Below are 23,819 nucleotides of genomic sequence, written 5' to 3'. Positions count from 1 at the left end.
AGGATCCATGCTCTGGGCTTCTGCTAAAAGCTCGTATCAACCAGTAAATCTGCAAGTGAAAAGGATGCAACTGCTGCAGCTGCTTATCTGCGGGGTGTGAAACAAATCTCTGTCTCTTTGTCACGTCAGGGTTTTCCTTCATGCTCTGCCTGCAGCAGTCTTTGCACGAGAATGACAGCTTTTTGCTCGAGAAGGGGGCAGAAGGGAAGGCACATTTCCCAGCAGTCAGCATCAGACCCATTTCGTCATCACCAAAGGAAGGAACTGCCAGTTTGGGGCATGACCCCTCCTATAGGGCCAGCGGATGGGCAGTATCCCAAACCCGCACCCCTCCTCCCTCCAAACAAAGGCAGCCCTGGCTCTGGGCAGCGTCCTTCTGAGCCCTCCCATTCCAGCTTGTGGAGGGGCAATGAGCCGCTGTTTAATGGGGAATAACGACATCTGGAGTCAAGTCCAGTAGAGCCCAGTGGAGCAGTGTAAAGTCCAATGGACCCAATGGGAGAGACGAGTCCAGTGGAGCAGAATTAAGTGCAGTGGAGCCCAGTAGAGCAGGACAGAGTAATGCAGTCGGAAGGGACACACAAGGATCACCCAGTCCAACTTCCTGATCGCTTCAGGGCAAGCATTTTATTGCGGGCATTGTCCAAAAGCCTCCAGAGCACCCAACAGCCACGAGGCGCTGAGGGCCTTGCTGAGAAGCCCGATCTGTGTTTGAGCGCCCGGACTGGAATGAACACATAGAAGGGTGTCTGTTTCCATGCACAGCAGGGCTCCGAAGCAGCAGAGCAGGGACCTCGTGGTGCCAGCAGGGGTGTTGCTGTGCAGCTCCTCAGCCGGCCATAGCCAACGTGTTGTTTCGAGGGCTGCTCCATGGGCTCCGACCGCATCTACCGAGAAGGAGGAGGAGGGTCCTCATGGCCTTCTTGGAGTTCATACATCATGTAAAAGAAATCTTGGTTTTGCAAGGCTCGTGATAACATCAAGAGATGCAAAGAGTTGCAAAAACAACAACACCAAGCTGCAGAGGGGGGCAAGGCGATGGGGTGGGCTCACTCCCCACAGCCTCCAGCTCAGAGGCAATGGGATAACGCTGCCTTTGGGTCCAGGAGGGCTCCAGGTACCCCAAATCCGCCCCAAATGGAGGTGGACCATTGCCCAAAGCTGCCTGAATTCCCCTCTTGGATTGCTGAGGTATGCACTTTGCAGTGAGATTAATCAGATGAAGTGCGACCTCTGTGGTTTCCTGGAGTCTGGTCTCAGGGTATAAATCCTTCCTGAGAGCAGGAAGAGACCCCACTCACAGCCTCACCCCTGGGGCGTCCTGGAGGCCATGCAGCACCCACAGAGGCTCCTGCTGACCGTCCTGCTGCTGGCGTGGCCTCTGGACACGGCTGGTGGGTAGAGAAGCTGTGGGGTGGGCTGTGGGGTCAACGCCCCACATCCCCATCCCATCCCCACGTCCCCATCCGCCCCTTCATCCTTGCAGGTCGCTCCTGGAGCCGGTTGGAAGGGGGGGGCCAGGCGCTGGCTCAATCCAGGCCCTACATGGCTTATGTGCAGGGCAGGGACGGTGGGTTCTGCGGGGGCTTCCTGGTGGCCCCCGGGTGGGTGATGACGGCCGCGCAGTGCTCCAGGTGAGTTCTGGGACACCCAACACGGGTGATGTCCCGCAGATGGGGGTGGGAGGGCTCTGCATGGCTGAGTGGGTGAGGGGAGAGGTTGTGGGGCCGGCGCAAGGCTGTGGGGTGAGGTTGTGGGACAGTATGGGGTGAGCTGCAGGAGACGGGGGTGGGCTGGAGCTCCGGTCCTGTGTCCGTGCCCCACACCTGGGGGGCAAAACGAGCAGAACCCAACGGCCCACATCCCACAGCTCCATGGAAAGGCTGCCCCAACCCCATCACTGCTCCCCCAGGGCAGCCCCTGCTGCAGGTGCACCCAATGAGCTCAGCTGAAGCTCCGGGGGCAGATAACCCACACTGAGCCCAGCAATCCGCTCTGGGAGGGCTCAGCAATGGGGTTCCACGCTCCCATCGTCTTCCGCCAGACCCAATCCACGTCCCCAGGCCATCCTTCTGCTAATTGCACAGCTAATGACAGCTCTGCGCTCCATCTCACAGCCACAGCCCTCTGACCGTCATCCTCGGAGCCCGCGACATCCAGAGGGAGGAGGAGAGCTGGCAGAAGCTCCAGGTGCAGAAGTGCCACTGCCACCCGAAGTACAGGAGGCGCGAGGAGGGGCACGACATCCTCCTGCTGCAGGTACCACGGGCCGTGCTGGTGGAGCTGGGGGGGCTGGGGGGGCTGGGAGGGGGTGGGCAGCCACGGTCACACTGCATCGAAAGGCAAAACACCCCTTTCTGTGTTTTCCGCCACCCAGCTGAAGGGCAAAGCCATCGTGAATGACCGCGTGAGGCCCATCTCCTTCCCAAACGTGAGGGTTCCTGGGGGGGCGGTGTGCAGCATCGCCGGGTGGGGGCACGCAGCCCCCAACGCTGCCCTCCGTGAGGCCAACGTCACCGTCAAAAAAGAAAGGGACTGCCTCGCCATCTACCCCGGCCTCGCCGAGCACGTCCTGTGCGCCACCAGCGACAGCGATGGGGTTCCCGATGAGGTCGGTGCGATGGGACCCCCCGGGGTCGGTGCGCCCTGCAGGGCACGGAGCGGTGCTCTGAGCTGCGCTGCTCCCGGAGCCGCTTCTGCCCTTTGAAAGCTCCGTCCCCCCCCCCCCATCTGTTCTTTGCCGTTCCACGTTCTTCCCCCTCTCGCAGAGCTACACCGGGAGTCCCCTCGTGTGCAACAACAGAGCCTACGGGATCTACTCCTACCCCTACCGGCAGCGCACGTCCTTCTACACGGACATCACCCCCTACCTGCCCTGGATCAGCCGCGTTATGAAGTCTTGAGGTGGCAGTGATTGCTTTCACCCCACGCGGCGCCCGAAGCTCTCCTGCTGCAGCCTCCAACCCCCCCCCCCCCCCCCCCCGGGGAAGTCTCCCTGCAGCCCCCCCTCCTTTGGGGGTCGGTGCAGAGCCCCATCTACAGGGTGGGCTGCGCACCCAAAGGGGGGGCTGCAGCTCTGGGGACCCCGCCGGCGTCTCCTCCTCCCCGCTGTGTGACGGCCGGCCGGTTTCGTTCCCCACCCGTCGGTGACATCCTCCCTCCTGTCCCTTCGTCGCCTCGCCCCGTTTCCCCCCTCCCGCTGTAGCTCTGTTGCGTTAAAGACACGAAACCAATAAAGTGCCTCTGCTCTGAGCTCCCTCTCCCTGCGGCGACGCGGATCCGCGGCAGCGTTTGGCCGCAGCTCAGAGCAGCCCGGGGACGGGGAGGGTCCCCCCCTCGCCATGCGCCGCAGCAGAGCGGCTCAGGACGGCCCTCCCCGCCGCACGGGGCTGAGGCAGAGCTGCAAAGCACGCGGTGTGCGCGCACTGCGACCCCCTCGGAGACAGCCGGGGTTGAGGGATGGGGCTCCGAGCTCCCACGGGGCGGCGGGGCTCCCATTTGCTCCCATCCGCAGCACGGAGGGCGGCCAGGCGGCCCCCGGGGGTCCCTCCCAGCCCTCCCAACCCCGGCTCGGAGCAGCCCGGCTCAGAGGAGAGGCGCGCAGAGCGGTGACGCAGCGCAGCGCTGCGGGTTCCCCACGCACACAGTGCCCTCTTCGGGTGCTCGCGGCTCTCCGATGCGCTCCGAGCGTCTCAGCGTGGGGATGGGGATCGGGGGGGGATGGGGATCGGGGGGGGGATGGGGATCGGGAGGGGTAGGGGGGGATAAGGACCGGGGGGGGGGGATGGGGCCGAAGGAAGACACGCGCGATCACCACGGCTTTTAGGAACAAAATTTATTCCAATTTCAAACAGAGAATTTATTTTCAGGAGAAAGATATGAAAATCCATTTCCATCAGCTGTTTCCGCAGTGAACGGTCGGAGTCGGATCGTTCCAAGCAACGATCGCCCCCCGGCCCGGAATGGGGCATTTCGGAGCCTGAACAGAAGCCGACAGCGGACGGCGCGTTCAGCCACTCCTCGACCCGACCCTCCTCCCCCCCCCGCCCCGACACGCACAACAACACATGCATTGCAAATGACAAGGTTTAAAAACAGCGGTCGATAGAGTATTTTTTTTTTTTTGCCTGTTTTTTTTTTTTTCCTCTTTTTTTCCTTTTTTTTTTTCCTTTTTTTTTTTTTTCAATAGGATAATGCTTAAATCGCCTTAAATCAAGGATCCTATAATATACAAGTAGAACCAAATAATTTCCACCACATTGGCACTTGTAAAGAGTCTCTGGCACTACTAAAGAAAGGGGGGAGGGGGGGGCGTTGGCACAGACCATACTGTTAAGAAAGGGGGTGCTGTGGCACAACCCCTGCTGGGCTCAGCGCTGCCCGCGGGGTCGGCTGCTTCTCATCGTCGTCGTCGCTGCAGTCGGGATATCTTTCCGTTATTTCTGATATATATATATATATATAATATTTATTATTATTAAAAAAAAAATAAAACACAGGAAAAAAAAAGGGGGGGGGGGGGTTAAAAACAAGAAACCGAACCATACTCGAAGGCGATGCTGATGGCGGTAGGAAGCAATGAGAGAGCAAAGAACCCGGCTCTGGGGGGAGGGGGGGGGGGGTTGGGGGTGGTCCTCAACTCATTGACTTCAAGTTTCCCTCCTGGAAATGGAGCTGTGGGCCTCCAGGAGTGTTTGCTGTTGTAGTGTGAGCCCTCGGGGTGAGGGGGGGGGCAATGAGAGCCCGGTGCTGTGCTCTGCTTGGGACAAACAGCTTTGGATGCACACTGCGAGCGCCTCTTTGGGAGACGGCCTCTCCAAAACGCATCTTTTCGGTGTAAGGATAAAACAACGGCCCATGAGAATCAAAGCAATGAGAACAACGCGGAGCTGCCTGACGGGCGGGGATCCCTCAGCCCACACGACGGGATGGCAACCAGCAGCCCTCCCAGCAGCAGCCCCCGCCTCGTAGTGTCCTAAAGCGAAGCAGCCCGGAGGGCGCTGTGCTCAACGCCCATGTAGTGCCCTGTCTGCAAAAGAGACAAAATACCCACAGCCCCCGGGAACGGCCCCGACCTCCCAGGAGGAGCTCCGGTCGACTCAGTGGGTTTGGACCCAATGCTGCTGGTTGGGATTGGAACAGAAGCGTTTGTGACGGCTAAAAGATGCACGCCCAGAGCTGGGCCAGGTTCCCCCCCCCCTTCCCCACTCCCTGCCTTGCACTGTGGGTGCCCTCCAGGCCGCCAACCTCAGCACCTGGGCTGCACCAAAGCGCTGTGTCCTGCAAACACGGTTCGCTTTGGCACCTGGAATGCAGCGCTGCCTCCGCGCCACCCCCTGCCTGCAGCAGCACATCCATCCCTGACCCCACGGCCACGAGCAGCGCAGCACAGCGATCCCACGCACCCTCTGTGAGTCCTCCAGGGAGGATCCACGCTGCTCTCAACAGCAAACGCAGCAGCGCAGGCCTGGGGAATGCACAGAGCGGGGAGAGCAGCACCTGCTGCAGGAAGGATCCCACCTGCATCCCAAAGGCTGGGAGCGCCAGCTCTGCTCCTTCCTAAAAGCAGCAAGCTGGGCGGGACTGGGGGACTCTGAGCAAGCCATCCACCACACTGGCACGAAATGCAATAGGCAAGGCTTGTTTGCTGCTAGCAGCAAGAGAAGAACGAGAGGGGGGCACTGAGCAACGCAGCACCGCAGCCCGAGCCACCGCCGCCCCACGGTTCTGCCCCACGGATGCTGTGGGCTCCGCTCAACCAAAGGGAGAGCTGCTGTGGGCGAACGGCCCTCGTGGTGTGAGAGGGGGGGGGGTGTGCTGGAAAAATGAGACACACAGTTAAAGAAAAAATATAAGGGAAAGAGGGAAAACAAAAATGAGCAGTGACAGTCAGGCACTTCCCCAGGCTCAGCAGCTGTGGCTCCAAGAGCTCCCATCCTTTGTAGTCCATGAGCAAAACACGGCCCTGTGCTGCCAAGGATGCACAGAGCACCAATAACTTAAAAATAAAATCACAGTCTTCATAACTTTTATAATTGGTAAGGAGAAAAAAAAACAAAAAAAAAAGACAGTAAGTGAGAAGGAGAACTTCTAAAGGATGGAAAAGCGATGGCTGATCTTTTGTGTGTGTGTTCTGCCTCGTTTTGTGTGGGGGTTTTGGGTTTTTTTTTTGCACAACAGTCAGAGAGGGGCTGTTTGTTCCCCAACGTCTCATCACAGTGAACCATGGAGCGTGTCCTGGGGAAGGGGAGGGAAGGGAAAGGGGAGGGAAGCAAGCAGGGTTAGCAAATCACACCAAGGGCACCCTACAGCACAAGGCAAAGGGACCAGTAGCATTCCACACTCCCACAGTCCAGTGACTTCACGACCTCGGCTGGGAAGGTATTTTTCTACATACACCACGGGAACGAAAAGGGGGAAGAAGAAGAAAGAAAAGTGGCTAAGCAACAGAAAAGAAAAACGAACCAGCTTGAGATGAGGCCGCCGCAGCTGCTTGGCAACAATTAAGAAGTGAGCAAGGTGCTGAAGGAATGAGGCATATCCCCATTGACTGTGAAATAAAAGCGATTGGTTAAAAACAGGAGATCAATCAGCTACTCTGTGGACAGACATGAGACCCCAGGTAACACCGAGCACTCCACAGCTCAGACAAATTGGCAATCATTACATCATCAGAAATTAAAACATTTGGTTGGTTGGTTGGTTTTTCCTGTCATGTTTAAAATTATCATCATTTTTTTTTCCCTCTCTCTCTCTCTCTCTCCCTCTCTTTCTCTTTTGTCTTTTCTTTTCACCAACGGTGCCTCGCCAAGGGGTCAAACCAGGTTGTACTCCTTCAGGTTGAGCTGTAGGATGGTGTCCTTCACGGCTGCAAAGACGAAGCGGATGTTCTCTGTGTCTGTGGCACACGTGAAGTGGGAGTAGATGATTTTGTCGCTGTCTGGATTCAAATCCACAAACATCTTCAGGATGAACTCACGGGCTGCCTGAGCGTCCCTCTGCGGGCCTGCAGCAAACAAACAGCACTTAATGGCTTTCTGCTCTGTGCAGTGTGAGCCACCAGAGCGGTGCACCTCTATGCTGCTGGGAAGAAGAAACCACAATCACTTATTGCATACCGACGTTGGGAACGGATGGCTTTTTTTTGCTCAAGCAAGACCTGTTGTCCAGGGTTTGATGAGGCTGTGGGTGCCCCATCCCTGCAGGCATTCATGGCCAGGCTGGATGTGGCTCTGGGCAGCCTGGGCTGCTGGTTGGCGACCATCACATAGCAGGGGGGTGGAACTATAAGATCATTGTGGGCCTTTGCAACCCAGGCCATGCTGTGATTCCATGAATACAGAATTTGGTATCCCCCCACCTGTGCTGTGCTTGCTGGACAGACAGCTGGATTCACATACGCCCCTCTGGAGTCTTTTAAATACATAAATTAATCTCACGCTCTGATGGATGTGAGTGTATGTTATTAAACACAGATCATCTTCAGCCAACTCCACCCTCACCGCTCTGTTAACTCAAAGGAGCCCCAAACTGCAACTCCTGCCTCTATTTACTCCGTGGTGCTGTCAGCTCTTTAGGAAAAGTCACCTCCTCTGAGTCACTGTGCTGATATTCCTTTCTCAGTATTGGTGTTCTCACACTCCCTGCAGCACGGAGCATCTCCTGGGAGGTGGTCTGATGGGCTCCCTCCCACTCACAGCCATGCAGTGCTCCTGCAGCAGCCACAGCCCTCACTTAGATGAAAGGGGAAAGCTCGTGGTGCTCCCTGACACTGCAGTGTGGGCTCCAGCTGTCGTGCCCTGTAGGAAATCCGTGCTGTTCGACCCGTGCAGCCACAGACTGCTGCAAAGCCCTGACGTTCTCCACTGCTGATTTCAGAGCGCTCTCAGACAGCAGGGGGCATGAGACTCCCAGAGTGGGAGGACAAACCATAAGGAGAGATTTCATTTGTCGTCTCAAAGCAGCAAAGTGGTCGGTTTGCCAAACTGCAGCTCTTCCTTCCATGCACTTCTGAGGATGCATAACAACAGTCAGCACATGACGGCGTGGAGAGGAGTGCGCTGCCTGATCTCATTCCCCACTGCGTTTCATTGCTCTCAGCCCTGTGCTGATGTGTTACCACACAACTCTGAATGCACTCAACTGCAGAGCTGGAAGGGCAGTGCTATTCTGCCTGAGGGATTCTGCTTCAGGTGGGACTTTCTCTGTTCCAAGCAGGTATTACCCCTTCCACAACCCAGATGGGGTTCAATAAGAACCGAATGCCATCTGAGCTCATTCAGCATCGATGTGTGAGCAGCTCGGGTGTCCGACCAGTCAGGTTCTCAAAACAAAGCCTGAAATTACCTCTTGATTAGAGCCTCAAAACGCCCAGCACATCACTGCATTGCCACATGCTGGAAAAACAGATCATGAGCACAAGAATCCAGGTAAGAAAGTCGGACTTTATGCATTTTCAAGTGTTAAATGACTGCTTGGGGAAAATCATTTCTATCTCATCCTGCAGGAAAGGTCCATTATCTGCTCATTCAGCTGAATTCCTATTAGCTGAGTGTGACCAGAGTGCTTTCATGACAGTTTCTCATTGCAGGAGGTACTCCCTTTGAAATTAAAGAGTTTTCCCCCCAATCACTATGTCTGAGTTTTCTTTAAAAGAGAATCCAACCATACGACCCCCTCCCCTCCTTCTGAACGTGGTGCTCCTCCACAGGAACCACTCACCATCAAACTCTGGGAAATAGTCAACGAGATGGGAATAGAGGATCTTGTCTTCCAGCAGATCCTTCTTGTTCAGGAAGAGGATAACCGATGAGTTTTGGAACCAGGGATAAGTGATAATGGTTCGGAAGAGGGCTTTACTCTCTTCCATCCGGTTCTGAAACGAGAAAGCAGTTTATAAAGATGAGGACTGAGGTGCCCTTCTGCTGCCTGCAACAGCAGCTCAGCTCCTGCACAAAGAACGCTTCAGGCCCAGCTGAGTGCTGGCTCGTTTAGAGCAGGTGAATGGCAAGAAAATGCAAAGCGTGGTGAACTCAAGCCTCATCTGATGGGCAAATCATTCACATCAGAGACTTTTATAAGTCTTTTCACACTTTGCACAGTCATACGAGAGAAGTGGCTGTGGTACTGTGTGAGCTGTGGCGTGTTTTCATCTCTGAGAGATGAAATAATGCCCACTTCCACCTGCTGGCATTAGTTTTAATCTATTAGCAGGTGTCAAAATTGAGTAGTGCCATTTCAGAGACCGGGCATTAAGAGAACAGCAGCCACAGCACAAAGGGAGTCGAGTGAGGAAAAGAGGAAAGCAGGAATAGGGAATTCTAAGAGCATCCCCTCAAACTGCACAGTGCCTTCCGAGACACGCAGGGCTCAGCCATTGCAGGGTAATTCCACAGCATTTGAGAAGTGCAGGTAATGTGAACGTACAGTGCAGCCCCCATTCTCGGGGACACTGTGATCCACTGAGGCTCATGTTCTCCTCACAACAGGAAGAAGTGGAGGCCAACTGCTCTTACTAACCCAGCACTTTGTTACCACCCTCCCAGAAGGCAGACAGACATCCTTCCTTCCCCACCACCCCCCTGCAAGGCTCCTCCCTTTGGCTTACCTCATTATCAGACTCCACCAGAACTTGGTCATATTCACTAAGTGCTACTAAAAACATGATGGAAGTCACATTTTCAAAGCAATGGATCCACTTCCTCCGTTCTGATCTCTGACCTCCAACATCCACCATTCTGTGAAAGAGAAGAACACAGAAACAGCTCTAATTCTCCATCTGAATGCAGAGGAGCAGCACGCAAAGTGAACAAATGCCACTCTACCACTCAGGATAACCCAGCACGGGGATATAACAACATGTGCTTGCTAACAGAGCCATCAAGTTCACAAAGCATCCCATTTCAGACATACATCAAGCAGAAGAGACGGCCACGAGAGTGCAGCATCACATTCAGAACCCGAATATCACCGCTGAGCTTTTAGCTGCACTCTGGTTTGTTAAACAGCTGTCCTTCAAAACTCTGCTCTGCCCAACGAGCAAACTATTTTCTGCTTCCTGTGACAGCACCTGCCGGTGTCTGAACTCCTCACACAGCACCCTTTGGACACAAAGCCTTCTTAGAATATGCTCTGTAGCAGTTACACAGCCTGGCTCCTCAGCTCTGAGTCCCACCCGTGCAGTAATGCTGCAGTTACGTGGCGAGACCTGAAGTTCAACACAGCGGCTCCAATCGCCGCAGCTCTGCTAAAAACCTACACCCATTTCACAGGGGATCAAACCAGAGAGAGTACTTCTGGTACACCTGTCATTGAATGGATTCAGAGATGGGATGCAGGCTTATTTAATTCCCCTTTCGTAACGGCAGTGCTGTGGTGGAGATGGGAACCAGCAGCAGAGAAGCAGGGAGGAAAATTGCTTTTGCATGTCACTGTGCCCTCGTATGCCATGCTCATTTCCTGGCTTAACCACATATTGCTGCTGCTGCAGAGACAGCGAGCTTCGAGGGCACAGAAAACCATCTCTGAGGGCATCACACACAAAGGGAAGGTTCTTTTTGAAGGAGAAACAAACAAGCAAAGCTGCTCGAGCAAGGCGAATCCATTTCAAACCAAGTGCCACCCACAGCACATCCCCCCACCACTGGCTGGGGCTACCAGCAGCTCAGCAGCCCCACGAGCCTCCAGTTCAGCAGGTCCTGCTTCCTGATGGTCAGTGCTTCCTCCTGGAGCTTTCCTTCAAGATAAAACGTGGCACCATCCCCTTCCAGCACATCCTTCACATCACACACACCCACTCGAGCCTCGCAGCTCAGCAGCTGGACAATAAAGCAACGCAGGACTCATCCTTCCCAAAACTGAATCACTCTCCTCTCAGTTCAGCTGTAACACGAACACACCCTCAGTACCTGAAGATAATATTCTCTAGGTCAAAGGGGTACTCTATGATCCCAGTCGTAGGAACTCGAACCCGTAGCACATCTTGCTGAGTTGGTAGATATCCCGGGGTAGCGATACGATCCACGTCGCTGAGATAGCTACAGGAAGCACACAAACAAAACAAGCAGCACTACCTTAGGGTGAAGCACAGATAGCCAGGTTTAAAGGCTGCCACGTTCGGTCTGCACCCAGCCTGGAGAGAGAGTTACTGGAGGGATGTGAAATGGGACGTGGAGAACACCACAGTGTATCTTTGGGGAACAGGAATTTGGAGCCATCCCCTTTGGAGGATGAATAGAGGCATTAAGGATGACTCTGCCAGCTCTGTGTAGGTGTATGGAAGGTAACTTTACTACAGAGAAGGTTTAATACAGCAGATGCTTCTGTTTCAGTAGCAGGATTCACCTGAGGTTTTCTATTATGGAGGGATCTGTGGTAACAGCCAGAGGTGGAACAGCCCTCATTCCTCTGCACTCAGATTTTGTTGGTCTGGGAGTTAAATATCTACGTAGAACTATAAGGCCAGAGGGCCAATGGGAAGAGAAAACAAGGAATACTTGGCTGCCCAAGAGCCACAGCCACACAGATGGCACCAAGCAGAGATTCCACCCTCACCTGTGCTTAAAAGCAGATGTATGAGCACCTCCACCACCCACCAGAACACCTCAAACCCACACAAGGAGCAACAAAAGAGGAGGAATCTCCAGATCTGAATCCGTCCCCAAAGAAGCAGAGCTTCCCCCCCTCCTGCAGAGCTCCAGGCCTTTCTGTAGCCACATTAACACTTACAGCTACCCAATGTTCCTTCGTCTTAACTTTGCCCAAGGATATTTCAGGCTGATAGAGGCACATCGTTGGCTTATGGCTTTTATCCCAACACACGTAGCTTGTCTAAAGCAGCACCAAGACTTATCTACCCCAATGAAAACAACAATATGTATTAAAAAAACTACGTGAGGGAATCCACTGCAGTGTTCTTACCCTCTGAAACAAACTCTGGAACTCAAAAAGTAAGAAATTGGGCAGTTTCTATTCGTTACAGCATCACCACTCCGTGCTGGTGGGTACAACTTACTATTTAGCTGAATCAGAAAGTTGGTATTCTCTTCTTCTGTCATAACACTCCTGTATTCCAGGGTCGTTCCACAAGGTTTTAATTGCACTTACGTAGGGCTGCTCAAATGTCATGACCTTTTCTACATCCACTTCCCGGATCAGGACTGCGTTGGCCTGAAAATGGCAGAGCAAAAAACCACAGCAAAATCACTCTCAGGTGAAACAGACCCTTTCCTTACGGCTTCCATATCCGAACGCTGCTGGCAAAGAGCAGAGAAACGGTGGGTAAATCACACAGCTGAGACACCACAGCTCCAGTTTACCCACAATTGCTGTTACATTGTGAAATTAACGTTCCATGTGTGTGCTTTACAGCAGCTCCCAAGGCAGGATGCCCACCGGGAAGGACCCCGACTGCCCAACTGCAGGAGGTGAAGCTGCAGAAGCTCTCTGAAGGCACAAAGGACATCCGAGCCCTACAAACAGCTCACCAACACCAGCCCTGTGCTGCTGTGTGACAGAGCAGGTTAAACGTGGCTCTGCTTTGAGATATTACACACCATGCTTTCAAGAAGCAAAATGTTTGGAAACCCCATTTCTTGGTGCACCCTCGGCAGGACCCCCCCTTCCCTAAATAACTACAATGTTAGAGCAGATTTGACTGCAAAAGATTATCCCTAGAGCCAAGACAGGTAAAGGCAAAGCGCAGAACTGTGATTCAAGCAGAGGCTGAGACCAAAACCCTTCAAGAAAGGCAGCACCTTTGGTCAACGCTTATCATACAGACTGACAGCTTGCAGGAGCAGTGATCCAAGTGTTCAGGTGTGACAACGAGCCATCCAGAGGAAATAAAGCACAAGCAACAGCACTCAGTGCTTTAAATAAGCACACAGGGGGGGCCCCCTTCTCCTGTATGGAGATCCAATTCCTTGCTGCCCCATCTGCCATACAGAGCAAACCACCCCGAGCAGCGTCAGATTCCTTCCTCCAGGTGGAAGGATGCTTCAGCCCTCAACCAAAGGCAGCAAATGGAGTCAGAGACCAACAGAACGCCATGAACAGCCTCCCTTAAGCACATAAAAAGAGAAATGACACGGGGAAGAGTTCAGGCAGCTTGAGATCACCATGCAGAAGGGCCCAAGCAGGCAGAAACCTGGCAGCCAAACACCACTATCCCCACAACCTTAAAACGTGCAGAAATTCTGAGAAGCTTACCTTGTTCTGTTCGTATTTGTACAGAATCTTCAGGGTTTCCATGGCCCTGATCATGGACTGCATGGCAGTGAAGATGTTTTGATATACCAGCTTGGTAAAACCTTTTTTGTCCTCTTCAGAGTAGCCTGAGCCATGAATGATACGCATTTGCTTAATGAACGTGCTTTTTCCACTCTCCCCAGTGCCTGCAGGATGCAAGAGAGAGCATTAGTGGCCACGGCAAGCAAGGCTTGCTACAGAGAACAGCACGCTTGCATCCCATCACACCTCCAAGCCTCTGCTGCCGTATCCAAGTGCTGGCAGTCCACCCAACCGCTTTCCCAGTGCCATCCCACAGCTGCAGAGGACAGCCTGGCGGCGCAGGGTGGACATCTTGTCCTCTGCCACAGCCTTCTGAAGCAAGGCTGCTCCTTCTCCCAAATCTCACATTACAGCCACTCCCCCCAGGCACTGCGTCAGAGGGCCCCGCGCCGTCACACCTGAGCTGCTCCCAGATACTCCATGAGATGCTCCAACCACGGCCACCCCGGTGGGACGGTGAGGGCGGCCCGGCCGTGCAGCAGGGAGTGCTGCTTCCCTTATAGAGCATGCATCATTGGTGGGGAAGAGTGGGATGCAGCAGGAAAAATCAGCCCTAAGGGAGAGCAGAGCTTGAGGAATGGCTCATCTGTCTGCCACCACCATGCAGTCAGCTCATCTGCCTGGAAACTGCAAGCAGCACGAGATGAAACGGCGTCTGCTTTTCAGGACTGAAATGGAAATCCTCACTGCTGAGCTGTGATATTCTGCACTCCGGGGCTGCACGCTAGGATTGCATTGTGGGGCTGCATTGTGGGCTTGGCATTCTGCACTCTGGGGTTGCACTCTACAATTGCATTCTGCACTCTGGATGGTACTGCATTAAGGGCTTTGCATTCTGGGGCTGCATTCTGCACTCCGGGGCTGCACACTGGGATTGCACTGTGGGGCTGCATTCTGGACTTTGCATTCTGCACTCCGGGATTGCACTCTACGATTGCATTCTGCACTCTAGAGCTGCATTCAGGGCTTTGCATTCTGGGGCTGCACTCTGTGACTGCATTGTGGGGTTGCATTCTGCACTCCGGGGCTGCACACTGGGATTGCACTGTGGGGCTGCATTCTGGACTTTGCATTCTGCACTCTGGGATTGCAGTCTATGATTGCATTCTGCACTCTGGATGGTACTGCATTCAGGGCTTTGCATTCTGGGGCTGCACTCTGTGACTGCATTGTGGGGTTGCATTCTGCACTCCACGGCTGCACACTGGGACTGCACTGTGGGGCTGCATTCTGGACTTTGCATTCTGCACTCTGGAGCTGCATTCAGGGCTTTGCATTCTGGGGCTGCACTCTGCGACTGCATTGTGGGGCTGCATTCTGCACTCTGGGGTTGCATTGTGGGCTTTGCATTCTGCACTCTGGGATTGCACTCTATGATTGCATTCTGCACTCTGGTACTGCATTCAGGGCTTTGCATTGTGGGCTTTGCATTCTGCACTCCAGGATTGCACTCCACGATTGCATTCTGCACTCTGATATTGCAATCAGGGCTTTGCATTCAGGGGCTGCACTCTGGGACTGCATTGTGGGGCTGCATTGTGCCCTCCAGGATTGTATTCCGGGCTTTGCATTCTGCACTCTGGGATTGCATTCTGGGGCTGCGCTCTGTACTCTGGGATTGCACTCTGCAATTGCATTCTGCACTCCACTATTGCATTCTGCACTCCATTATTGCATTCTGGGCTTGCAAACTGCACTCTGAGACTGCATTCTGCACTCCAGGACTGTACTCCGGGCTTTGCATTCTGCACTTTGGGGCTGCCCTATGCACTCTGGGATTGTATTCAGGGCAGTTGCATTCTGCACTCCAGGATTGCGTTCTGCACTTTGCATTCTGCACTCCAGGCTTGCGTTCTGCCCTCCAGAATTGCACTCTGGGATTTGCATTGTGGGCTTGCAAACTGCACTCTGTGATCGCGTTCTGCACTTGGGACTACATTCTGGAGTTGCATTCTGCACTCCAGGATTGTACTCTGGGCTTTGCATTCTGCACTCTGGGGCTGCACTGTGGGGTTGCATTCTGCACTCTGGGGCTTGCATTCAGGACTTTGCATTCTGCACTCTGGGACTGCATTCTGGGCTTTGCATTCTGCACTCTGGGACTGCATTCTGGGCTTTAGGGCTTGCATCCTGCCTCCCTCCCCACCCCAGAAACCCCCAGCACCTCTTGCAGCCTTCGGATATGACGGAGTTAAAAATAGTGCCTGACAGAGAGAACAAAGTCAGAGGTTGCTCACAGCTGTCCATGCTCTGCCCGGCTCCCCAGCAGCCTGCTGGTTCCTTATTGCACACGTTTAGTGCCCCGCAGGAGCCGGGTCCTAAGAGCAGATGGGAGGGCAGCACAGCAGCAGTGAGTGCAGCCCAGCCCCTGGGCGCTCACTTCCTGCAGCCACTGGGCAGCTCCAAGCACTCCTACGTTTATGGCCCCGGAAAAGCATTGGTGAAGTCAGGAAAGCCAACAGCTTACGTAAGAAGACAGTAGGAAGTTGAAAGGGGAAAAAAAAAAACGTCAGCAGGTAAAGAGGCTTTGAGCCCTAACGCAGCCCTGTTCTGCTCACTTGGTCTTATGGGAAGCGCCCAGTCACTTCCACTCCATACAGACCCGGCGTGCTCTGAGGAAGGGATGCACACAGTAACGCCTCACCTGTGCTGTATGAACCACCCCACTGCATCCCACAGCCAACAGCCCGAGCACAGCCCAGCAAGTGGCAGCACCCATCTGCCAAAACCCTCCATGCAGATGCAGGACGCTGAATCCAAAGAGACAGCTCCTTTAACCCCCCCAATTAACACCCACCTCGTTAAGCAACCCGCCCTTTGGATCTCCAGCTACAAATGCAGACGCCAGCAGAGCCCTCACCCTCACCCCAGCCCAAGCAGAGCTTTGGGTGCACCAAAGCAGATCTGAGCCATTGCAGCTCACCAACAGACTCCCAATTACTCACTCTCCCAGCGCCAGGCGAAAAAGGCAAACAAATAAATAAGCCCAAATAAAAGCAGCGAGCGTATAAATAGAAGCTGCACGTCGAAAATAAACGGGCAAACTCCCCCCCATCTCCACCAACAGACTGAGTTGTTGGTTTTTTTTTTGTCGGCGAGGTTAGAAATTAACATCACCAACACCAGCGGCTCCATCTCAAACAGAAAGCTGCTGCAAACAGAAGGGGGGGGGGAACTGGAAACCGAAATATTCTGTGGTTAGGTGTGCTGTGGTGAGAAAGACTTCCTCCCCTCTCACCACAGCGACCAGAAGGGAGGAAAGGAAAAGCATTCTGATAGTGAAAACACGAAGCAAACCTCAGCGGCGTTCACCTGCTCCAGAGCCGGGCTGCTCGCACACAGAGCCTTCCTGCTGCTCCATCACTGCCCGTGTTAATGTTATTACGTGGGGTTGTTTGGGGCTTGCTTTTGGCTTTCGAAGCTGCCTCCTGCTTTTGTGTGGGCCATCAATAACGCAGAGCATCGCCCCGACGTCATCGGCTCCGAGGAGCGCCGCCTCCTGCATCGCATGAAACCCCCTTTGGGGTGGCGGTGCACAAACGAGGAGCTGCACTGAGTGCACCTCCTGGCAGCAGCACGGCTCCCCATCCATCACCAATGCCCCCCGGGTACCCAACGGGCATCTGGAAATCCAGCCAACGTTACCCCGGTGCTCACCGATGAGTGATTCCAGGGGTGTTTTTGTATGGGGTATTCCCCCCCCCCATTGCTACCCCAGTACAAAAAAAGGCCAACAATGACCCTATACCGAAGGGCAACGTCCAGCATCTTGAACTAAAAGCCTCTCGCTGCCGGGTTAACCACTGAGCAGCAGTGCTACTCCTCACTGGGAGTTCCTGGGGTAGGATCCAACAGCTGCCACTGAGAAGAAAAAACCATCCCTGCTTCTGCAATGGGAAACTCCTCCATACGCACACCCTTCTCAAGCTGTGGGGCGTTGGGGAAAAGCCCCTCTCTCAATGATATCAGTGCGTGGAGGACCCCCACCTCACCCCAAGGCAGCAGAAATCCATGCAAGCGCATCTCCTTAATGGAGACGGAATGCAGCAGCGTGAGGTGGGTGATGTGCAGAGCTGCAGCCACTGAAAGCAAACGCCACGCAGGGCTTCAGCCCCCAGCCATGCTCCAAACCCCGCTGCTACTGGGGGAGCAATGCTGCCCTATCATCGTGGGGAGGTTTTGCTTGGTTGGTTGGTTGGTTTGCAAACGTGGCTTCAGGAAAAGAAATACATATATATGCATATATATATATATATATATATATATATATATCAAAAGGTATCTTGAGCATCTTCCATCCCTTTGCTGAAGTGCGATCTTTAGATCCAGTGGGATCATCTTAACCCAGATCAGCCTATAGCTCCAACCTATTTTGAAACAACTGCTTCTTTGGGACCGCTTTAAGGAAGCTGACGGCGCCAGGCTGTCCTCCAGCACAACAAACCGACCCGGAGCCTCCAAAGCCCCCAAATCAGCACTCAAAGCAACGCCCGCCCCACAACAACCGCCGTGCAACACCACCGCAGCCATCCCGAGGACGGGGCCTCGCTGAGCCAATGCACAGCTTTATGTTTGCTTCACCTCATCCTCCACCTGTGCCACGCCGCAGACCCGGAGCGAACGGCTCCGACCATCACATTCACCTTCCTGTTTCCTACCCCCGTTGGAAGCACGGCAGCGTTCCAGCAGCAGAACACAGACACACACACGTGGGAACGGTGCCCGTACAGAACCACCGCCGGCGCTTCCTTTGGGGCTCCCGGGACGCCGGCACGGCTCTCTGCCCCGGAGGAACGGCCCAGAGCTGATCGGATGCTCCCGCAGCCCCTTACCTACAGACCTCACCCACAGCCCAGCAGTCAGCCTGCTGCACCGCTCAGCACACGGCCATTTCCTCCCCGCACACCGCTCTGTGTCCCCGTGGGTTTGCTGCCACCCCCCCTCAGGAGGGCAGCCCTCCATGGCCCCACACTTTCCCACAGCCCATTTATCACATGTGTGCAGCAGCAGCCCTATCCCCCATTCCCTATCTACTGTCCCCCCATTCCCTATCCCCTACTCCCTATCTTCTATTCCTTATCCCCTACTCCCTGTCCCCCATTCCTTATCCCCCATCCCCTACTCCATCCTCTATTCCCTGTCCCCTATTCCTTATCCCCCATTCCCTAACCTCTATCCCCTATTCACAGAATCGCAGGGGTTGGAAGAGACCTCAGGAGACCACCAAGCCCAACCCCCTGCTAAAGCAGATACCCCACAATCGGCTGCACAGCCGGGCACCCAGATGGGACTTGAACACCTCCACAGAAGGAGCCTATTCCCTATCCCCTAACCCCCATTCCCTGTCCCCATTCCTTATTCTCTATCCCATTCCTTTCCTCCTACTCCCTGTTCCATTCCCTATCCCCCATTCCATATCCCCTATTCCTTATCCCCTCTGCCCTATTCCCTATCCCTTATCCCCCATCCCCTTTTGTCTATTCCTTATTTCCCATGTCCCATTCCCTATCCCTATTCCTATTCCCTATCCCTACCCTCTATCTCCTATTCCCTCACTTGCTATCCCCTATCCCTTGTCCCCCATCCCCTGTTCTCTATCCCCTATTCCTCCTTATTCCCCATGTCCCATTCCCCATTCCCTATCCCCAACCTCTCTCTCCAATTCCCTCACCCCCTATTCCCTATTCCCAATCCCCATCCCTACCCTCTATCTCCTATTCCCTCACTTGCTATTCCCTATCCCTATTCCCTATCCCTTATCCCCCATCCCCTGTCGTCCATCCCCTATTCCTTATTTCCCATGTCCCATTCCCTATCCCCCTTTCCCACTCCCTATCCCTACCCTCTATCTCCTATTCCCTCACTTGCTATCCCCATCCCCTATTCCTTATCCCCTATCCCTACCATCTATCTCCTATTCCCTCACTCCCTATCCCCATTCCCATTCCCTATTCCTTATCCCCATTCCCTATTCCTTATCCCCATTCCCTATTCCTTATCCCCATTCCCTATTCCTTATCCCCATTCCCTACCCTCTATCTCCTATTCCCTCACTCCCTATCCCCATCCCCATCCCCTATCCCCCACCCCCACCCCCTACCCCCATCCCATAACCCCCCTCCCACCCCCGGTTCCGTACCCCATCCCCATTTCCTCCCGCTGTCAGCACCCATTTTGCCCCTTTCTCCCGCCGCTGTCAGCCGATCGCACACCGCCCGAACAAAGGCCGGCCCTCAGGCCGTGCCCGCCCCGCCCGCCGCTCCCGCCGCCCCTCACCCAACAGCAGCAGCTTCAGCTCTCGCCGGGCGTCGCGTTTGTCCCTCCGCAGCTGCTTCTCGATCTCCGCGTTGATGCGTTTCGACTCCTTCACCTCGTCGCTCAGGCAACAAGCCATCATGGACTCCAGAGTCATGGTCCCGCCGCCGCCGGGACGCTCCCGTCCGCCCGGCGCCGATCACCGCTCTCCGCGCGGCCGGGACCCCCCGGCCCGGCCCGGCCCGGCCCCGCCGCCCCTTCCCCTCCCGGCCCTCCCCACCCTCCCCTCCCCGGCGTCCGCCCGGCCCGGCCCGGCCCGGCCTCGACCCGACCCCAGCGGCCGGGCCTAGCAGCAGCGCCGCCGCCGGCACTCAGCGCGCTGCCCCCGCCCGCCCGGCCGCGCCGCCCGCCGCTCCCTCCTCGCACGGCCCCGCCGAGCCAGCGAGCAGCCGGCGCAACCCAACCCACTGCCGCCGAAAACAAGCGCTGACCGACGGCCTCCGCGGCCAATGGGAAGGCGCGTCACGCGGGGGGGCGGGGCTTCCTCCGCGAGAGGGCGGGGCTCCGCGCCGACCGGAGAGCAGGTTTGGTTGGCCGAGCAGTGGGCGGGGCTCGCGACGCGCGTTCCCAGGGCGGGGCGGCGCCGCGGGGCATTGTGGGGCGGTGGAGAACCCGGCGGCCATGGTGCGGCCCTGCGGCGCCGCCCGCCCCCGTCGGCCCTTCCGGCTGCGGCGGCCCGGCCCGCTCCCGCTGTAGGCCGCGGCCGTCCTCGGCCCGGAGGCGGAGGCTGCGAGCTGCGGGCGGGGTTTGCCCGCCGGGCGTTGTCGTGCGGGTGCGGCCGTTACACGCCCGTCCTCCTTACCGCGCCTCGCTGGGCCCGGCGGGCGGCTGCGGCTCACGGGGCCGTTCGGGCTGGAAGGGGCGCCGGGGCCGTTCGGTCCGACCCTCTGCGGCCCACACACAGCAGCTCCTGTTTGTCACCCAGAGCCCGCGCTGTCCCCATCCGCTCCTGCGCACGCAGAACGGTCTAACTCTGCACAGGAACGCTTTTCAGTGCGCTCGGGCCCTCTCTGAGGTCTGTTCCTTTCTCTTCCAGACCCCCCAGCAGCCGAACGTTGCTCCTTCGTTGCTGCTCGGTGGTGGTGGAGGTGCGGGCAGCAGAGATTCACCCCGTGCGGACGCTGAGGACGTCGGGATGGGCCGCAGTGGGGTGCTGTGAGGGGCAGAAGGCGCTGTGTGTCCCCCCCCAACCCGAGGCACAGCGCTGAGCTGTTCTGCGTGGCCTCAGGCTGCGGTGTGAGGTGGATGCGGTGCGTTGGGAGGTGCTGGAGTTACCTCAGGCTGCTCTGAATACGGGGTGCTGCACACTACAGGCTGCTGTTGTGCTTACCTTCCTTTGGGCGCAGTCACGGCTTAAAGGGCAAAAGGTGCTGTAGGAGTTTCCTCTTAAAAACGGTGACCAAATGTACACCCACCCCCTGAACCCCCCCGTGTGGTTCTTACGTCTGTTCTGATGGATCCTGCTCACACCGTCAGTGTAAAACCCACAGTCCTAAGGAATGGAACCTGCTTGTTTCCTCCCTCTTGGTTTCAGTGCTGAGGGACCCGGCACGAGAACTGGGATTTCCCTCAGCTTGGTCGCTCATGTGCTGTGCAGATCCCCAACCCCAGTCTCCATTTCCCTGCCCCACACACACTGGTGTGTCCGTAGACTTCAGGTTCCTTTCCTTGCCTTTCTCTGCCTGCCATCCCATTGCAACCACAGCACATGTTGCCGCCTTCCAGGCCATTCCTGCTGCGCTCCATCCTCTGCTGCTGGCTTATGACCAGAGCTGCTTGCCCGAGCAGGGACATTCCTGCCCATCTGCTCAGCCCTGCCTCTGTTTTCCAGCAGACTGGCAAGGGCGTGGGATCCTCGTGGGTTTCTGTGGCTCCTTAAGTTCTGCGTGAGGAACTTAATGAGCAGGATTTCCCAGCAGATCGGTGCTGAGCAGCTGGCAGAGGTGGTCAGAGCAACTGTCCTGGTCGGTGACCGTGGTTGGTGACCCTGCACCTGGTTGGTGACCCTGCACACAGCGGCGGGGTTGAAACTCGACGGTCACTGTGGTCCTTTTCAACCCAGGCCATTCTATGATCTTCATGGCTCCCGTTTGCAGCAGTTGGAGAGGGAGTTCCCGACCCTCGTAAAGGAAATCCTGCCAAAGGAGCCATCGGGATGTGAGCACACCTCACCGACATCTCAAAGCCCCATTCCCTTTTTCCTTCCTGGCCCCATTTCTTATGTGTTTTTTAGTTCCACGGGAAGGGAACGGAGCAGGGACATCCAGCTGCATTGTGCTGCAGCTGCTCAATCACCGACCCCATTGAGGAAAAACTGCGTGGCTTAAGAAAGCAGCTTGCAAGCAGACCAGGAGGATGCTCCCTCCTTAACAGGGGAATGAGCACAGACCCCCGGCTCAGTCAGGCACCCAGCAGTACCGAATCACAGAGTAATACCCAGCCTGCACCTCCTGGCACAACTTAGGGCCGTTCCCTCTTGTCCCAGCACGTCTCCCTGTCACACATCGTGGTGTGCTGGGACCGAGGGACACCGATGTCCACGGCTTCAGTCCTTACATCTCCTCCCAGTATCAGTATTTCCTCCATTTAAAGGTTTGGATCACGACGCTACAGTTCACCTCCCAGCCGAGCAGAGCTGCAGAGATGATTCAGGGCTACAGATTCCCCGTCCGTCCCCCCCCCCGTCCCCCCCGGGGCGACATTTTCTGCCGGGGCAGCGGAAGGTTTCTCCCTCCCGGCGGGTCGGGAAACGCAGCCCGGGCTTTGGCTGCCATCTCATTTCCCAGACCGGGAGGAGACTGCGAACGGCGGAGTAACCCCGGATCCCAACACCGCCGCCCGCACAGCCCCACCCGCCCCGCGGTAATGCTGCGGCGGAGCGGCCCGGAAAGCGCCACCGGTCGGGGCGGGACCGAAACCGAGACCGAGACCGAGACCGAAATCGAGACCGAGACCGAGACCGGGCGGAGCGGGGCGGCAGCGCCGGCAGAGGGCAGCAGTGCTGCGCTCGCGGTCCGACCCTGCGCTGCAAAGGGACGGCATCCACCACACACAGCTGGGATGGACGGCATCCAGGGCGTGGGGAGCGGCATCCCCATCTCGGTGCTGTGATGGACAGCATCCCTATCGCCTATCGTGCTGAGATGGATGGCATCTAGGCCCTGCGGAGCAGCATCCCCATCGCACGGCTGGGATGGATGGCATCCGGGGCCTGGGGTGCAGCATCCCTATACAGACAGCGCTGCGGAGGGGCAGCATTGCATTGCACAGCTGGGATGGATGGCACTCAGGGCCCGGGGAGTGGCATCCCCACCACAGTGCTGTGAAGGGATAGCATCTCCATCACAGTGATGGGAGAGATGGCATCCAGAGCCCTGGGGAGCAGAATCCCCATTACAGTGCTGTGAAGGGACAGCATCCCTGTCAAAGCACTGGGATAGATGGCATCCAGAGCCCTGGGGAGCAGAATTCCCATTACAGTGTTGGGATCGATGGCATCCAGGACCTGGGGAGTGGCATCCCTATACAGACAGCATCCTGGGCCTGGGGAGCAGAATCCGCATTACAGTGCTGTGACGGGACAGCATCTCCATCACAGCACTGGGATGGATGGCATCCAGGCCCTGGGGAGCAGAATCCTTATTACAGGGCTGCAAAGGGACAGCATCCCCATCACAGAGGTGGGATGGATGGCATCTAGGACCTGGGAAGCAGCATTCCCATCACAGTGCTGTGAAGGGATGGCATTCCCTTCACACAGCTGAGCTGGGTGGCACGCAGGGCCCTGGGGAGCAGAATTCCAACCACAGAGCTGGGATGGATGGCATCCAGAGCTCAGGGGAGCAGCATCCCCATCACAGTGCTGTGAAGGGACAGCATCCCTGTCACAGCACTGGGACAGATGGCATCCAGAGCCCTGGGGAGCAGCATTCCCATCACAGTGCTGCAGAGGGACAGCATCTCCATCACAGCGCTGGGATGGATGGCACTCAGGGCCCTGGGGAGCAGCATCCCCATCACAGTGCTGCAAAAGGACGGCATCCAGGCCCAGGGGAGCAGCAGCAGCTCACTGCATCAGGTCACAGCCCTTCCTCCAGCAGGCTGAGCAGCACAGCACCATGCCAGCTGCCATGCCAGCCCCCTGCCCGCTATGCTGCATTACCAGGACCCCTCCATCAGCTCTGCCATCCCCTCCCCTTGCACTCCCAGCTCTC

The 23,819-nt window shown here is 56.2% G+C and overlaps 2 protein-coding genes across 3 annotated transcripts; one reads left to right on the top strand and one right to left on the bottom strand.

Moving 5' to 3' along the window:
* Nucleotides 1-1,292: 1,292 nt before the first annotated feature.
* LOC100858579 (granzyme G-like) lies at nt 1,293-3,252 on the top strand. Its single transcript, XM_015299735.4, has 5 exons — nt 1,293-1,394; nt 1,487-1,634; nt 2,118-2,259; nt 2,378-2,611; nt 2,769-3,252. The coding sequence occupies exons 1-5, from the start codon at nt 1,331-1,333 to the stop codon at nt 2,901-2,903; spliced, it is 723 nt and encodes a 240-aa protein (XP_015155221.2). The 5' UTR covers nt 1,293-1,330; the 3' UTR covers nt 2,904-3,252.
* Nucleotides 3,253-3,820: 568 nt separating this feature from the next.
* GNA11 (G protein subunit alpha 11) lies at nt 3,821-19,789 on the bottom strand. Of its 2 annotated transcripts, none has more exons than NM_204234.2 (7): nt 19,567-19,789; nt 13,210-13,394; nt 12,014-12,168; nt 10,908-11,036; nt 9,608-9,737; nt 8,722-8,875; nt 3,821-7,006 (listed from the first exon to the last, which is right to left on the bottom strand). In NM_204234.2, exons 1-7 carry the CDS (start codon nt 19,700-19,702, stop codon nt 6,816-6,818), a joined length of 1,080 nt encoding a protein of 359 aa, NP_989565.1. In that variant the 5' UTR covers nt 19,703-19,789; the 3' UTR covers nt 3,821-6,815. The 2 variants fall into 2 exon arrangements, with proteins under 2 accessions (NP_989565.1, XP_046760476.1); XM_046904520.1 differs by having other exon boundaries at nt 19,430-19,634.
* Nucleotides 19,790-23,819: the final 4,030 nt, after the last annotated feature.

The sequence above is a fragment of the Gallus gallus genome, chromosome 28 (assembly GCF_016699485.2).
Source record: "Gallus gallus isolate bGalGal1 chromosome 28, bGalGal1.mat.broiler.GRCg7b, whole genome shotgun sequence".
In the NCBI taxonomy this organism is placed as follows: Eukaryota; Metazoa; Chordata; class Aves; order Galliformes; family Phasianidae; genus Gallus; species Gallus gallus.
This window is presented reverse-complemented; position numbering and strand designations above follow the sequence as displayed.

Excerpts from the sequence above, each read along its gene's own strand:
- LOC100858579 (XM_015299735.4), top strand. The coding sequence starts at position 1,331 with ATGCAGCACCCACAGAGGCTCCTGCTGACCGTCCTGCTGCTGGCGTGG. Across the intron at positions 1,635-2,117 it reads ACGGCCGCGCAGTGCTCCAG|CCACAGCCCTCTGACCGTCA; the intron begins GTGAGTTCTGGG and ends TCCATCTCACAG. Across the intron at positions 2,612-2,768 it reads GCGATGGGGTTCCCGATGAG|AGCTACACCGGGAGTCCCCT; the intron begins GTCGGTGCGATG and ends CCCCTCTCGCAG.
- GNA11 (NM_204234.2), bottom strand. The coding sequence starts at position 19,702 with ATGACTCTGGAGTCCATGATGGCTTGTTGCCTGAGCGACGAGGTGAAG. Across the intron at positions 11,037-12,013 it reads CTTTCTGATTCAGCTAAATA|CTATCTCAGCGACGTGGATC; the intron begins GTAAGTTGTACC and ends TGCTTCCTGTAG. Across the intron at positions 9,738-10,907 it reads CTAGAGAATATTATCTTCAG|AATGGTGGATGTTGGAGGTC; the intron begins GTACTGAGGGTG and ends TCTCTTTCACAG.